This window comes from Fundulus heteroclitus, chromosome 18 (assembly GCF_011125445.2).
Source record: "Fundulus heteroclitus isolate FHET01 chromosome 18, MU-UCD_Fhet_4.1, whole genome shotgun sequence".
Lineage (NCBI taxonomy): Eukaryota > Metazoa > Chordata > Actinopteri > Cyprinodontiformes > Fundulidae > Fundulus > Fundulus heteroclitus.
This window is the reverse complement of record NC_046378.1, coordinates 38,728,732-38,745,085: the sequence shown is the minus strand read 5'-3', so window position 1 is coordinate 38,745,085 and position 16,354 is coordinate 38,728,732. Positions and strand designations below refer to the sequence as shown.

The 16,354-nt window shown below is 43.7% G+C and overlaps 1 protein-coding gene, 2 long non-coding RNA genes and 1 pseudogene across 3 annotated transcripts; 2 read left to right on the top strand and 2 right to left on the bottom strand.

The window, feature by feature from the left end:
- Window positions 1-372: 372 nt before the first annotated feature.
- On the bottom strand, window positions 373-1,585 carry LOC118566664. The gene is made up of 3 exons (XR_004933194.1): window positions 1,436-1,585; window positions 1,282-1,357; window positions 373-832 (listed from the first exon to the last, which is right to left on the bottom strand). It is a non-coding gene; the product is annotated as an uncharacterized LOC118566664 (long non-coding RNA).
- A 3,661-nt stretch (window positions 1,586-5,246) lies between these two features.
- LOC118566713 lies at window positions 5,247-5,506 on the top strand. The gene is made up of 2 exons (XR_004933242.1): window positions 5,247-5,337; window positions 5,408-5,506. It is a non-coding gene; the product is annotated as an uncharacterized LOC118566713 (long non-coding RNA).
- Window positions 5,507-6,112: 606 nt separating this feature from the next.
- On the bottom strand, window positions 6,113-6,261 carry LOC118566875 (annotated as a pseudogene).
- Window positions 6,262-14,686: 8,425 nt separating this feature from the next.
- Window positions 14,687-16,090, top strand: LOC118566749. The gene is made up of 2 exons (XM_036150117.1): window positions 14,687-15,793; window positions 15,837-16,090. The coding sequence occupies exons 1-2, from the start codon at window positions 14,710-14,712 to the stop codon at window positions 15,884-15,886; spliced, it is 1,134 nt and encodes a 377-aa protein (XP_036006010.1). The 5' UTR covers window positions 14,687-14,709; the 3' UTR covers window positions 15,887-16,090.
- The last annotated feature ends 264 nt before the right edge of the window (window positions 16,091-16,354 follow it).

The following is a 16,354-nucleotide window of genomic DNA, read 5'->3' as shown; positions in this document are numbered from 1 at the left end:
AATCTGAGTTTCCTCTAAGCTCGCTCCGCCTTCTGTTTGCGTCTCCTCCCCCTCACCAGGTGCTTCGGTTTGGGGTGGGGCCTCCGTCCCCTCCCCGCTTCCCGCCATCTCCTCCTCCTCTCCTCCAATCGGAGGGGTTGGCAGGAGATTTGAATTTTCTATCCCAGCTGCATCCACTTTCTCATTAACTTTTTCAACTGTCGTCTCTTTCCCTTTTTTTTAATTTATTTGCAAACGATTTCGGACAGTCTCTAAACGGGTGGTCCTGTCCACCACACAAATTGCATTTCCGCCCGTTTGTACATTCTTCAAATGTGTGTCCCACCTCCCTACATTTTCCACAAAAAATCTTATCGCATGTGTAACCCACCTTTGATTTATCAAATATATTATTAAGTTAGGTCCGAACAGAGCCCGACTTAATTAACTCAAACAGCCACAATAAAAACACAAACACGAAAGAGTTGCAAATATGAACTGTACTTTAGTAGAAAACTTGTTGACATAACAGGTAATAACAGATATTGGCATACAAATAAAATTAAACCAAAAGGCACCTTTAAATTCCCCAATGTCTTTGCTCCCTTTAGGGCTTTGTTTCCTTTTATGGGTGATCGAGTCTGTCTAATGGAGTGCACTCCTTAATCCTGTTTCTGAGTTCAAGTTCTACAAATGTCCATGCAGATTACTTGGTACAGTCCTACCACAGCAGATAGTCCATCTGCTCTTTGCAATGGTGTATGTAGACTCTAGTTCCACGGCTCAATTGGGTTGGCTCGCCATCTAACAAATTCTTCTCCACGGATCTTGACCATACATCAAAAGACCTGACCTGCATTTACAAAACAGGCTTAATTCTCTAATTTAAGTCATGACTTTTAGGTTTCAGCTTTCTTCAATTCTCTTTAGCTTTACTATGCAAAAAATTGACCAAATATTACAACTGAACTCTTTCAGTTCAAACAACACTGGTTAGGCACAATTGCACAGTATCTATTAAAAATAACTGTGTGGTTATTTCACCTCAACAAACATTTCCTTAATATACTCCCATAATACAAAAATAAAATAAATCAACTGATTAGTCAGCATTTAAATAAATGTCACATTTGGTACACATTTAACAAAATAAAATAAAATAATTCAAATCTATAATAACCTAAAACAATAGCACTTATTTTGGTCAATAAGTTGCTTTCTTTACCATTTAAATTGACCATTCCAATTACTTTGCCATATTAAACAATAACAACCAATATATCAGCAGCAAAAATCTCTCACCGATTTGCAGCATACACACTGCAAGAATGTGATGTCACAGCTCAATCCCAGCGCGGTCAAAAGGCTTGTCCGTTGCCTGCAATTTAGCATGAGCTAATTAGCATTTAGCAGCTAATAATTAGCATCGCCAATAATGCTAAAATTTAACTCTTACCACCGTTTCAGCACTTGTTTTTTCTAGTTCAAAGTGGCACTGGACTCCTCCTACGTTGCACCACTATAGACAACAGCTGAGTGTTTTATTTAACTCCCGTACTTATTAAGTTTTTTTTCCAAAGAACTCTTGTGTGGTGTCTCTGTGCTCGGCTTCAGACGGAAAAGGAAATAAGTAGCGCGCAGACACAGTGGCTGAACGTGACATCTCATTGGCTGCTGCATGTGTACATGAATTCTGCTTGGTTAAGCTGAGTGACGTTGCACGACATTTTCAATCTATTTTCTTAATATAAACATGAAAAACTAATAATGAAACAGAAGATTAGCTACAAAAATAAATAAATTAAAATGTGAATAAATTAAAAATAACATTTATAATTTTTATGTAGAAATCATTTACTGTAAATCTATTAGTTAAACCAGGTTTTTACGCCTGGGTTACACATGCCTCAGCCAGATGGCCATATTCGCCACACTTCCTACATAGCTTCGGTTGTCCTTGGTAACGAATGTAGCCTCTGTTTTCCCCCAGGACTATCATGGATGGGAGATGTTTCAGGCCCTGGAAGCCTTGGGGATCTTCCCACTGTTTAATGGGGACCCGCCAAGCGCAGTTCCAGATGCCGTCGGCATCCCGCACCTTCATAGCCTGGCCTTTCACAGTGCAGTATCTACCCAGCCATACACAGATGTCTTCAGCACTGACAGTCTCATTGAACATCCTGACAATCACCGTTTTCAGGGAGTTGTCAGTCAGTTTCTCAACATCAAATGCTGAAAACTGGGTTTTCGCGTTTTCAAACCGAGTCCAAAAGTCTTTTAAAAGTGCGGCGGAACAAAAACTCACGTCATATCCCTTGTTGAAAGGCAGGGAGAGGATACAGTTCATGTCATCCGGCTTAAACTTTAACGTTTGCTGCAACAATTTTCTTGAAAAATCTAGCCTTGACATTACTTTCTCTTGATCATTAAATAGGAAGCGGACGCTGTGGTGCCTTCGCATGCCGGCATGGCTAGCCGCCATGGTGAAGGCACCCCCGATAAATAACTAAAACCTTTAATAAAACCCAATAAATAACTAAAACCGTTAATAAAACCCAATAACTAAGTAAAACCCGGTAAACCAAAAATACGAAAACTTTTAAAAAGGAAGAGATATTTTCCGCAACTTTGCGATCAATATCTCAACTAGGGACAAAATTAACCTTAACTCGAGTATAGGGGTAACAGCCAAGTCACAATGACTACCGCTATCACCACCCAGTGGAGTTGATCGCTGTCTTAGCCAAAAGGCCGAGAAGCGATCCTTGATCTTCTAAAAAGGGTGTCAGGTTCCGTCAAGAAGATGGCCAGCTTTCTATTTCTGGTCCTCCTGAGGAGTCTGATGAAGGGTTTTGTGGCCGCTTCCAAGGGTTTGATTGTTCGTCATCTCTTGGCTCAAACAGATGTTGGAGTCCCTCAAAACTTCGTCCTCTTAAGGGGAAGCGCTGTATCCCTGAGCATTCACATCTTGGGATACTTCTGATTGGGGCAGTATTAAGTCTCTCATCATTAGGTCTAAAATGTCCCCATACTCTCCCGTCGTCACGACTTGAGGGAAGCGTCTTCGCTGAGGACTGTTGTCTCTGTAGAAGCCTCTGGTTGTTGGGCCCAATCTAGCCTAATTGGACTCTGCTGGTCACTTCTGGGCGCAGGCTTCTCCGCTGGTCGGGGCTCCATTGATGAGGTCGCTCCCTCTCGCTCCTCCGTGTTCTCTTGCTGCTGGTCTTCTGCAGGTCTCGTTGTTAAATCTATTGATTGTTTTAGTAGTTGGTCTCCCAGGTCGGATGTTGCTCCTGTTTGCTGTAGTGAAACCGACCGGGCTCTATTGGCATATGACCTGGGACAAGCTCTGAAAGTGTGGCCCCCTTCCCCACAGAGATTGCAGTTCACCGGGTGGGGGCAGTCCTGGGTCAAATGGTGGCTAGCTTTACAGTTCTTGCAGTGGGTGTTCTGACATTCGGCTGCAAGGTGCTGCTGGGAGCCACACCTGCGGCAAGTCTTCGGCTGACCAGGGTAGAAAACATGGCCCCTAATTGCCCCTGGCTGGATAACAGGTGGTAGGTGACGGGTCTCTCCGGTTGTTGGGTCTTTCTTTAGTTGGACAAAAAAAAAACGTCTACCACCCGTTTTTTGACACCATCTTCGTCTTTCAATTCATAGCCTTGAGTCACAGTACATCTCAGTTCCAACCAAGTCTTAATGTGCTCCATGCGAACTTGTTCTGAATACATGAGGACCGTGATTGCCTTGGGTTCAGTCTGAGATAGGGAAATCATTTCAATGTTTGTCAGCTGCGGATGGGTCTCTTTCAATCTCCAAAAGATTCTCAGACATTTCTCAAAAAGGGTACTGGTTGTAAAAATTGCCTTTTAAAAATCTTTTTCCCAGGTAAGGAAAATATGTAGTCCATTTGGGTTGGTTCACAACCCAATTCCTTTTGCAAAACGATTCTGCTGAATTGTAGTCTGTCGATCTCCAAATAATTTTTCAAGTCAAATCTTACTGCATTCCCCCTGGAACCAGAGCCTGATTAGAGGCCATCCTTTTCCCTCATGGTATTTCCCTCGCCAGGTACGTTGATCGTGGGTGTACCACCTTCTTGATCATGGTATCTCCCCTTCCAGGTAAGGAGGGAGCGCTGTTAGAGAAAAACTTGCGTATCAAGAGTGGCAAGTAATTGTTTGAAACAGGTTTTTCAACTGCAGACAGACAGCAGCATATCCATCACTAGGAAGCATGCATGATGTCCTTATGCCGCTTGGACGCTTTGTCATTTTATCACAAAGAAGGGAGCCCAGTTTAGCTGCTATACCTGCTTTGATCCAGAAGATTCCTCCTCCGATGCGGAGTCGCGCTGCTGCGGTGTGAGCGGCTTGCGTGATGAAACAAGTGTGTTACATTACCAGACTTTGTTTTTACCGGTTCCTTGCGAGTTTTACAAATCACTGGTTTATTTCTGTCAGACTGGCGAACTAGTAAAACCCCGTTTTGGGACCGTTTCCTCCGACGCTCCTTGCTGCGACATATTCACGTGTTGTGGTTTGAGAGGGCGGGGCTTTGTGATGCCGTGCCTGGGTCTGCGATTTTGATTGGTCGAGAGGAAGTAGTGACTGTAGCATCAACTAATATGATAGGCTGAAAGGAAGGAAGGAAAACTATCTCTATCAAACTTTTATCAACCTTTTTTTTTTTTTTTTTTTTCTTTCCTATCGCGCCACACGTCTATCGCTCAATATATATTGTTATTGAATTATCATCCAGCCCTATAATATCATAAGAGGTGGATTGGGGAAAAAAAACCCCACTCTGAACAGAATAATTTAACTCTAAGCAATATTTACAAAGCCATACTGTCAGGTCTCAGCCAGCAGGGCCGTGCAGCTTGCTGCCGGTTCTGCTGCCTCTGCTCTCTCCACAGGTGTTCGTGGTTGACTGGTGGGCGGAGCGCGCACACCTGCAGACAGTTCAGCATCAATGGGCCGCACTATAACAACTGTGCTCGGACAGAGGGAGGATGACTGAGTGTTACCGTTGTGGTATACGTGATCGGCCACGACTTCTCGCCTTACAAGCTTAGAAAACTAACTAAAACCCTCCTCTGTGTCTCTCTGGTTACCTCTCGTGCTCCTGTGTCTCCCTTCGGGGTGGAAGTCTCAAGTGTCCCTCTGGTTTCTTCCGAGTTGGTTCCCCTCAACCTGGATCCAAGGCTTTCTCTGACGTTCACCTGGTTCCTCCCGCTGATCTGGATCCCCGGGTTCTCCTCTGCCTCACTGGTCTCCCGGACACCGGTCAACTCCACCCGTAGGCAAGGGCTGAGTCCACACCGCTTCCTCCCCTGTTCGGTGTCCGCGCTTTGTGGTAAGCTTACGAATCTCCGTAGAATACACTTAGCATCTCCCTCTATTAATCGTGTCTCTCGTTTCTCCAGACTAATCCGGTCTCCTGGCTTTGGTTCCCCGTTGTGCCCCGATCTGCAGAGGCAGAGCTCCCGTCACTCTAGACTTAAATAAACCTTTTGTGATCTGAACTGTTTTCCCCGAGTGTTTTCTGCATGTGGGCCAAACACATTAAGGCGAACATGACACATACAAATATGAAATGTGACCACTTTCCCAGAATGCACCGCGCCGTAACTTTTTAGGATTTTTTTTAGGCTTTTTTTTACATATTAAAAATATTGTTAAAAATGTTTTCAAATATGGTGTTGTGTATAAATTTATATGTTAAAAAAAGCTAAAGAACTTAAATTACAATTTATTTAACACAAAATATTACCTCTCACATTATACTATGAATACATTATTCATACAATTATTTCATTTTATGATCAACATAAGTAATAATTTATTATCATCTAGAGTCTAGACTACTAATGGCAGGAGGTGGAATCCAGACGAGCTGAGCATGTGGTGACGTCACGAGTACATACGGTGTGCGCGCTCCCGTTTTCCTAAAGTCCATACTTCCTGTGTTCTTGCCAAGGACAGACTTGACAAAAGTTAAATGCAAAACGGCCAAAGTTATACCGTTATAAAACTTCGTGTATATTATCCTAATTACTTCTGGATGTTTATACAATCACCTAAATCTGCTTCCTATATTTGACTCATTTTTTTTTTTTTCAACATTAAATCAGGGGAGAGCGCGAACGCAGTCCCCCACTACCAGAAATTATGCAGTCGAGATTCCCACATTTGGGGAATTCGCATAGGTCAGCACAGCCCAGAGTGCAATGGCTGAGCCTCACCATGGGTGAACCAATTCAATTTTCAAGGTTTTTATTAAGTCATTGCAAATAAGGCCAGTACAGACAATTTGTAACCAAAGTTACAGTTTCACAGTATTATAGATACACAGTTTGTTTACTCAGGCAAAAGAAAGCAAAACCAACAACGTACCATTCCTGTAACTTAAAAAAGATTCAACAAAAAAACAGGCACTTTCCATGCCAAAACCATATCCTCACCCTTCTTTTCTAACCTATCTCTCCAAATATATTCTCTAACTTGTAAACCTGCACTCTTCATAACATTTATTTCCGTTGTCTCATATTTTTTATATATCACAATATTTCTTGCTTTCCATATCGCTTCTTTGACACAATTGACTACAATCCACCAGCGGAGTTCGTTTTCTTCCCATTTATCTTTAAACAAACCATAAGCCATCTTTTCATAGGTTAAGTCCCCTTTACATAAGTTGCTTAGCCAAGGTGACATTAAGGACCATACTTTTTGTGCAGACGAACATGTCCAAAACAGATGTCTAATGGTCTCATCGTCACCGCATTTGGCCCTAGGGCATTGGGGGCTTCTTGTACAGTTTCTTCTATACAAAAACGCTCTTGTGGGTAGGCATTGATTTGCAATTTGCCAGGCTATGTCTTTGTGGGTATTTAACAGATTTTTATTATTAACATTTTTCCATGCTTTTTTAACATTTTCTTCATTCAGTTTCTCAACTGGGGTCAATCTATCCATGGAAGATAACTTGTTCTCTATTGTTTTTCGTTTAATTAATTCTGGTGCGATCACCTTGAGGCCACAACTCAAAGACTGAACAACTATTTGAAAGATAGGGGGGTATTTGTCTGAAAAAGGTGTGTGTAGACCCACCCTCTTGTTCCACGCCTTCAGCACACGACTTCCCAGCCAAAATCTGGCAAATGGGGCCCAAATGGGTTCTGGGAGCAGGCCTAAGCAAGTTCTTAAAATGGGCGTTATAAACATTGCTTTAAACTTGACTGCTATGTCTGGCACGGCTCTCCCTCCTTTGTCGAATGGTCTGTACATAATTTCTCTTTTTAATTTCTCTTGTTGGCTTCCCCATAAAAACTGAAACATTGATTTTCGAATTGCAACCATTATCTTATGAGGCATTGGAAAGGTTGTTGCTAGATAAGGTAGAGATGATATAACTTCTGTTTTTAATACCAGCACCTTACCAATAAGTGTTAGTTCTCTATCTTTCCATTGTATTAATTTGCCGTGAATTTTTACCTGTTTAATTTTCCAATTCTCAATCTCCATATTCTTTCCTATTTGAACTCCTAAAACTTTTATCGTGTCATTTTTCTCTAGTAAACCCCATTGTTCTTTAATTTCCCTCCAATTGCAATATAAGACCTCACTTTTTTGTTTGTTAACCTTCATACCTGAGGCCAGTGTAAATTTCTCACATGTTTTTAAACATTCGGATATAGAAACATTATCAGATAACAAAAGGGTTAGGTCATCCATGTACATGGTTAGTTTTATGTCTTTGCCGTAGTTACCAGGAGGGATTATTCCATTAATTGTTTTGCTTTGCCTCAAAGCGCATGCTAATGGTTCCATGGCCATAATAAACAATAAAGGAGACAGCGGGCAACCCTGTCGGACTCCGGCTTTTATTGTGAAGGGGAGGGTTAGTTTCCCATTCACCATCACCACGCTGCTACATTCATTATACAAAAGTTTAATCCACCTTTTAAACACATCTCCGAAGTGATATTTACATAATATTGCTTCTAAAAACTTGTGGTTAACACTATCAAAGGCTTTTTCTAGGTCTATCCCTACAATAGACAGAGGGAGTTTCCTCTCCTGACAGTAAAGGTAAGTATCGCTGATTAGAGCTAAACTGTCTGTCATTCTGCGTTCTGAGATCCCACAGGTTTGTTCTTCTTCTATCAAGTTAGGAATAATTGTCTGTAACCGAAAGAAAAGAGCCTTGGCTAATATTTTAACATCAGCTCCTAACAGAGTTAGGGGTCTCCAATTTTTCAAATCATTTTGGTGGCCTTTCTTGTATACTAAAGAAATCATGCCTTGGTTCATGGTTCCAGGCAACCTGTTCTTCTCCAAGGCTTCTTTGTAAACCTGCAACAGAGGGGCTTTTAAAAGGTCCCAAAAGGTGGAGTAGTACTCCTTTGGCAAACCATCTAGTCCTGGTGATTTTTGACTGTGCATGCTCAACATAGCTTTTGTTATTTCCTCAATAGTCATTTCTTGGTCTAAGTTCTCCCTCTCTGTTTCCGTTAGTTCATTATTCATTTTAGATATGAAATAAAGCATCTCTTCTCCTTGTATCTGCTGGCATTCGTATAGTTTCTTATAAAAATCATAAATTTCAGAAGTAATCTGCTGATTGTCATTTAATTCTTCCCCTTTAGTGTTGACTAACGTGTTAATAGATGTTTGGGTTCGGAATAATTTTCTAAAGAAATATCTTGTGCATTTTTCATTCTCCTCCAGGTGTTGTACTCTACTGCGTATCAGCACACCTTTACTTTTTTCGTTCAAAACAATCATCAATTCTTTTTTAAGTTGAACTATTTCATCATTCACTTGAAACCCAGCGTGAAGAAGGTTGTAGAATCTCTGGAGTTTTGCTTGCTTCCTCCTTTGCCACTTTCTTTTTTCTTCTGCCATTCTTCTTCCTTCTCTAATAAAGAATTTCTTGGTTCTCTCTTTTATGTCTTCCCACCATTCGCCTACAGTGTCGAATAGAGGGCATAAGGAAATCCATTGGGTAAGCTTAAGTTTATATTTTGTCACTACTTTGAAGTTAGTCAATAAGCTTGTATTTAGTTTCCACACTCCCAAGGTTGGCTGTTGGGAGTTTGGGATTCTGATGACACATGTTAGTTTATTGTGGTCTGAAAAAGGAACTGGGTCTACTGTGCATGAAACTGGAATAATTGCACTAGATGTTAATATAAAATCAATTCTGGAAAATGTTCTCCCATTGGACCAAGTGAACCCTGATTCCCCTGGATGAAGAAGTTTGAACACATCTGTAAGTTTGCAGTCTTCTATAAGATTACTTAGTACCTGAGAGCTTGAGTCCAGCTTGCCTACTGAGCAGGCTGTAGTATTACCGGCTCTGTTTTCTAAGTTGCAGTTAAAATCGCCCCCAATAATTATGTGTCTCCCACTACATATATAAGGTTGAAGAGTCTGCAGTAGTGACACGCGTTCCTGTAAGTCAGTTGGTCCATAGATATTAATCAATCTAACTTTACACCCATTTTTTTCCATATCGATTAGCAGAACTCTTCCATCGATGACATTTTCCACTTTTTCTATATAAAGTGATCTGTTATTCAACAACACCACCACTCCTGTTGATCTATTTAAGTTATCCCCTGACCAAAAGGATTGGCCATGTTTCCATCTATTTTGAAATTTGATATAGTTATCTTTGAAGGATAAGGCACACTCCTGTAGTAGGAAAACATCCCCTCCACTATTATACAAGTAATTAAGTACCGTCTGACATTTCACTGGATCATTTAATCCTCTTGTATTTATTGAGGATACTTGTAATGTGGACATGTTCACTTAAAGAAAAAAAAGGGGGGGGGGTTCAGGGGAGGCCATAACGAGTCTATTGTTTGCCATTAGTCTTTACCTTTTTCTTTTTCTTTCTCTGTATTTTCTCGATTTCCGGCTGGTCTTCTTGTTCCCCCGTTGTTATCTGGGTAATGCTGGAAAAAGTTGCCAATCCTTGATCTTCTAGAAAGGGTGTAGGGTTCTGTGAAGAAGATGGCCAGCTTTCTATTTCTGGTCCTCCTGAGGAGTCTGTTGAAGGGTTTTGGGGCCGCTTCCGCGGGTTGGATTGTTCGTCATCTCTTGGCTCAAACAGCTGTTGGAGTCCCTCAAGAGTTACGTCCTCTTCAGGAAAAAGAGAAGCGCTGTATCCCTGAGCATTCACGTCTTGGGTTAATTCTGATTGGGGCGGTATTAAGTCTCTCATCATTAGGTCCAAAATTTCCCCGCATTGCCCTGTCGTCACGACTTGGGGGAAGCTTCTTATCGCGCCTTCTGGGACGACTGTTGTCTCTGTAGAAGCTTCCGGTTGTTGGGCCCAATCTAGCCTAATTGGGCTCTGCTGGGCGCAGGCTTCTCTGCTGGTCGGGGCTCCATTGATGAGGTCGCTCCTTCTCGCTCCTCCGTGTCCTTTTGCTGCTGGTCTTCTGCAGGTCTCGTCGTTAAGTCCATTGATTGTTGTAATAATTCGTCTCCCAGGTCAGATGTCGCTCCTGTTTGCTGTAGTGAAACCGACTGGGCTCTATTGGCATATGACCTGGGGCAAGCTCTGAAAGTGTGGCCCCCTTCCCCACAGAGATTGCAGTTCACCGGGTGGGGGCAGTCCTTGGTCAAATGGTCGCTAGCTTTACAGTTCTTGCAGTGGGTGTTCTGACATTCGGCTGAAAGGTGCTGCTGGGAGCCACACCTGCGGCAGGTCTTCGGCTGACCAGGGTAGAAAACATTGCCCCTAATTGCCCCTAGCTGGATAACAGGTGGTAGGTGACGGGTCTCTCCGGTTGTTGGGTCTTTCTTTAGTTGGACAAAAAAAAAACGTCTACCACCCGTTTTTTGACACCATCTTCGTCTTTCAATTCATAGCCTTGAGTCACAGTACATCTCAGTTCCAACCAAGTCTTAATGTGCTCCATGCAAACTTGTTCTGAATACATGAGGACCGTGATTGCCTTGGGTTCAGTCTGAGTTAGGGAAATCATTTCAATGTTTGAGAATCTTTGGGAGATTGAAATAGACCCATCCGCAGCTCACAGACATTTCTCAAAAAGGGTACTGGTTGTAAAAATTACCTTAAAAATCTTTTTCCCAGGTAAAGAAAATATGTAGTCCATTTGGGTTGATTCACAACCCAATTCCTTTTGCAAAACGATTCTGCTGAATTGTAGTCTGTCGATTTCCAAATAACTTTTCAAGTCAAATCTTACTGCATTCCCCCTGGAACCAGAGCCTGATTAGAGGCCATCCTTTTCCCTCATGGTATTTCCCTCGCCAGGTACGTTGATCGTGGGTGTACCACCTTCTTGATCATGGTATCTCCCCTGCCAGGTAAGGAGGGAGCGCTGTTAGAGAAAAACTTGCGTATCAAGAGTGGCAAGTAATTGTTTGAAACAGGTTTTTCAACTGCAGACAGACAGCAGCATATCCCTCACTAGGAAGCATGCATGATGTCCTTATGCCGCTTGGACGCTTTGTCATTTAGCTGCTATACCTGCTTTGATCCAGAAGATTCCTCCTCCGATGCGGAGTCGCGCTGCTGCGGGTGTGAGCGGCTTGCGTGATGAAACAAGTGTGTTACATTACCAGACTTTGTTTTTACCGGTTCCTTGCGAGTTTTACAAATCACTGGTTTATTTCTGTCAGACTGGAGAACTAGTAAAACCCCGTTTTGGGACCGTTTCCTCCGACGCTCCTTGCTGCGACATATTCACGTGCTGTGTGTTGTGGTTTGAGAGGGCGGGGCTTTGTGACGGCGTGCCTGGGTCTGCGATTTTGATTGGTCGAGAGGAAGTAGTGACTGTAGCATCAACTAATATGATAGGCTGAAAGGAAGGAAGGAAAACTATCTCTATCAAACTTTTATCAACCCTTTTTTTTTTTTCCTATCGCGCCACACGTCTATCGATCAATATATATTGTTATTGAATTATCATCCAGCCCTATAATATCATAAGAGGTGGATTGGGGAAAAAAAAACTCACTCTGAACAGAATAATTTAACTCTAAGCAATATTTACAAAGCCATACTGTCAGGTCTCAGCCAGCAGGGCCGTGCAGCTTGCTGCCGGTTCTGCTGCCTCTGCTCTCTCCACAGGTGTTCATGGTTGACTGGTGGGCGGAGCGCGCACACCTGCAGACAGTTCAGCATCAATGGGCCGCACTATAACAACTGTGCTCGGACAGAGGGAGGATGACTGAGTGTTACCGTTGTGGTATACGTGATCGGCCACGACTTCTCGCCTTACAAGCTTAGAAAACTAACTAAAACCCTCCTCTGTGTCTCTCTGGTTACCTCTCGTGCTCCTGTGTCTCCCTTCGGGGTGGAAGTCTCAAGTGTCCCTCTGGTTTCTTCCGAGTTGGTTCCCCTCAACCTGGATCCAAGGCTTTCTCTGACGTTCACCTGGTTCCTCCCGCTGCTCTGCATCCTCAGATTCTCCTCTGCCTCCGCTCACTGGTCTCCCGGACACCGGTCAACTCCACCCGTAGGCAAGGGCTGAGTCCACACCGCTTCCTCCCCGCGCTTCCCCCCGCGTTTCCGCGCTTTGTGGTAAGCTTACGAATCTCCGTGGAATACACTTAGCATCTCCCTCTATTAATCGTGTCTCTCGTTTCTCCAGACTAATCCGGTCTCCTGGCTTTGGTTCCCCGTTGTGCCCCGATCTGCAGAGGCAGAGCTCCCGTCACTCTAGACTTAAATAAACCTTTTGTGATCTGAACTGTTTTCCCCGAGTGTTTTCTGCATGTGGGCCAAACACATTAAGGCGAACATGACACATACAAATATGAAATGTGACCACTTTCCCAGAATGCAATATGGTGTTGTGTATAAATTTATATGTTAAAAAAAGCTAAAGAACTTAAATTACAATTTATTTAACACAAAATATTACCTCTCACATTATACTATGAATACATTAATTCATACAATTTGTATAAAAGGCTCAGACATTCTTTGTTTATGATGTTGGTTCGGCTGCTATCAGGAAGTGACGTAGGTGTAAGTTCAGGGCGCTATCTGCTACTTCCGGTTAACTTCATAGCATGTCGGCTGTTTGCAGTTAGAACTATCGATGCTCCGAGTGTTAAGTTAATGAATGAACGTAAGTTACCACATTCGGTGCTTGGTTTGTTGATTACACACAGAAGTATTTTACACCTAACAGTTCCGTTGGTCTTCATAAGTTTATGTTAAAACTGTTTACTTACGGTTTGGATTTTTGCTGCGTGTGCGCTGCGTCGGGGTTGTGCGTCATGTGTGCATGTTGTGATCGGGCGTGCTGCTGGCTGACGCCATGGCGAAGTTTATTTATTTGACCACATGATGGCGCCAAAAGCTACTCATTATAATTTGAGCTAGAAAACGTCTGTTTATTATGTTTCATTGAAACTGTGCTCACTTTAAGTTCTTGCAGTATTTAAGTCAAGTGATGCTATATTTACATAATTAGAATTATATCTAATATGCTGGGGAAATGTATTTCCACAGATTAATGTTTAAGTTTGCCTTTTTTGGATATGTTTAAGTTTATTTGGTTTAAACTTCTACTGTTGCAATATATATCTGGCCTAATGGCAATTCATATGTTATTGCAGACTGTTGGCAACACTGAGTATTTGAAGTGGAATAAACCTGCTGACGGCAACAGTTAAAGGAGTGCGAGCCTCATTACCCTATTACCTGTATCCTGACCGATACACCATCTTGTTGGCTGTTAAAACCTGAAAAGAACCAGCCTCTATCCTATTACCCCCTAACATTTGGTCCTTCGAGCCGGAGACAGTTCTCAAGATGGAACCAGATGGAATGACGCCTCCTGATGTCAGACCTAAACGGCAAACGCGCCGACCGAGCCGGTTTGATGACTATGAAGTTGACTATACAGGTCATCCTTTTATGGAAACGTATCACCGGGACAGCCCACAGCCTCTCCCGAGAAGTATGGGAGTTCAGCCTCAGTACAGCAGCACGTTTCCCTTTTATAGTGATAGAAATGTGGCCTACTATAACAGTCCTCTGCTGGAGAGAAGTCGGCAGGATTGGAACTTCAGCGATTTATCACATGAGTACACCCCCTTCTCCAATCATCTGGGACCCTCCATCCCACCACTTCATACAGACTTTAGAGCTCTGCAGGCAGAAAGAGAGAAGCTTCAGCAAGCACAGCAAGGATTACAGGAGGGTCTTAGAGAACTAAGTGAAGCAAGGAGTGATATTAAAGCATTGATTGAGGCTGCTTACTCACTGAGGAAGGATATGGCTCAGCTTACTGCCTCACAACATAATACTCATCAGCCCCCTACAAGCAGTTCGGAAGGGGCATACAGACCCACAACTGATACAGAGCCGTTAAAGGAAGATGAGGAAGGGTGGCCTGACCCACCACCGTGGCCTGAACCAGAAGAAGACCTGCCAGCAGGATTCTCCAACTTAAAGCTTGAAGAACAATATTCCGATGAAGGCTTACAATGCCGCCCTCCCTCTAATGCAGAAACTCTCCCTGGTAAGCTTTCTAATCCTTCATGCCTTCCGCAGTATCAGGATCCTAAAGCAGACATGTTTCGTTCCCCACCACAACATCCTGGGCGAAACACGGGTTGGGAACCAAACAATAGAGGGTTGTTACAAAGGAAACCAGTTCCAGCCAACCCCTCCTCTCCAGTTAAAGGGACGGGGGGTGAGATGTCAGACCAAAATAACCCAAACATGCCCTTTTCCCCTGAGTTAATATATAGGGGGCCCAAACCAACAATTCCAAAGTTCATTCATTCAGATCCTTCTGAATTTGCCAGGCTCCGAATGGCTCTGGAGAACCTGCTCCCTCCTAATACAACTGAGCTCTTCAAGTATCAGATACTTGTCGACCATCTTAAGCTTGATGAGGCTAGGCTTATTGCTGATGCGTACCTGAACTCACCCCGACCGTATACTGAGACTATGGCAGCCCTCCATGATAAATTTGGACAACCTCATCAGCTTGCTCTAAAGAAAATTGCAAGTGTCCTAGATGGTCCAGAAATAAGACGAGGTGATACAGGAGCCTTCCAAAGGTTCTCTCTCCAGGTGCAGTCACTCGTTGGGCTGCTACAGACATTGGGGATTGAAGGAGAAGTGGAACTGAACTGCGGCTCCCATGTCGCTCGGCTAATAAGCAAGCTCCCTCCAGAACAGAGAGCTGACTTTCGTCGACACCAGTTCAAGCAGCCTGGGGGGATCTACACCCTGTATGACTTATCTGAATGGCTTCGTCATGAGTCATGGTGTCAGGGGTTTGATAGCCAAGTTGGTGGAAAGGGTTTTAGAGAAAGAACCAGTGTGAGAGCTGATGCCCGTTCCACCAAACAGACTGTAACTGTCCTACATAATGCAAAGGGACCCTCAAAACACACTTTCCTGCCACCAAAGGAGAGTCAAGCTGGAGGGCAGGCAAAAGGCAAAGCTTATTGTGCCTACTGTGAGAGCACAGAACATTATTTCAGTCAGTGTAATGATGTAACTAAGCTCTCCAAGGAAGAAATAAAGCACTGGATCCAAGTCAACAAACGATGCTGGCGTTGCGCCCGAAAGCATCTAGCAGCTCAGTGTACACTGAAAAAACCCTGCAGTCTCTGCCAGGGAAAACACCTACTGGCCCTTCACGAGATAAATGCACGAACTGAGGGAAGCAATACTGCCGTGGCTGGAAGGGAAGAAAGTTGCCTTACCAATTCAGCGTCGGGTTCCCTTTACCTGGATCGGCATGGGGCCAGCAATCGTGTTCTGCTAAAGATAGTACCCGTGCTTCTGAGGCATGGGAAACGAACTCTAGACACCTTTGCGATACTTGACGATGGTTCAGAGAGAACCATGTTGCTCCCGGCTGCTGCTAAAACCCTTGGTCTGACAGGCATCCCTGAAGACCTTCCCCTACGTACCGTCCGCCAAGACATTCAGATGCTTCACGGCCATACAGTATCCTTCAGTGTCGCTGCCGCTACCAATCCTGGGTCCCTCTACAAGATCGATGGAGCATTCACAGCTGATCCTCTTAACCTAGCTCACCATACATATCCTGTTGATCAGCTACAAAGGAAGTATAAGCACCTGCAAGGGATACCAGTGCCTGCCTTAAAGCAAGCAAAACCACTGCTCCTTATCGGATCAGACCAGCCACATCTGATAATTCCTATAGAACCAGTTCGGCTGGGCCCGCCTGGCAGCCCAGCAGCTGTCCACACCCGGATGGGGTGGACCCTACAGGGGCCAAGTCTGTTCATGGGGCGGCCAACTCAGCCTGCCTTATGCCTGTATACATCCTCTCAAGCAGATGAGTTATTTAAGCACGTAGAGCGGCTCTGGCAGGTGGATGCCA

Bases quoted from the DNA above. Each gene is read 5' to 3' on its own strand.
- LOC118566749 (XM_036150117.1), top strand. From the start codon at position 14,710: ATGCCCTTTTCCCCTGAGTTAATATATAGGGGGCCCAAACCAACAATT. The intron at 15,794-15,836 runs ATGGGAAACGAA...ACTTGACGATGG, and splicing joins AGTACCCGTGCTTCTGAGGC to TTCAGAGAGAACCATGTTGC.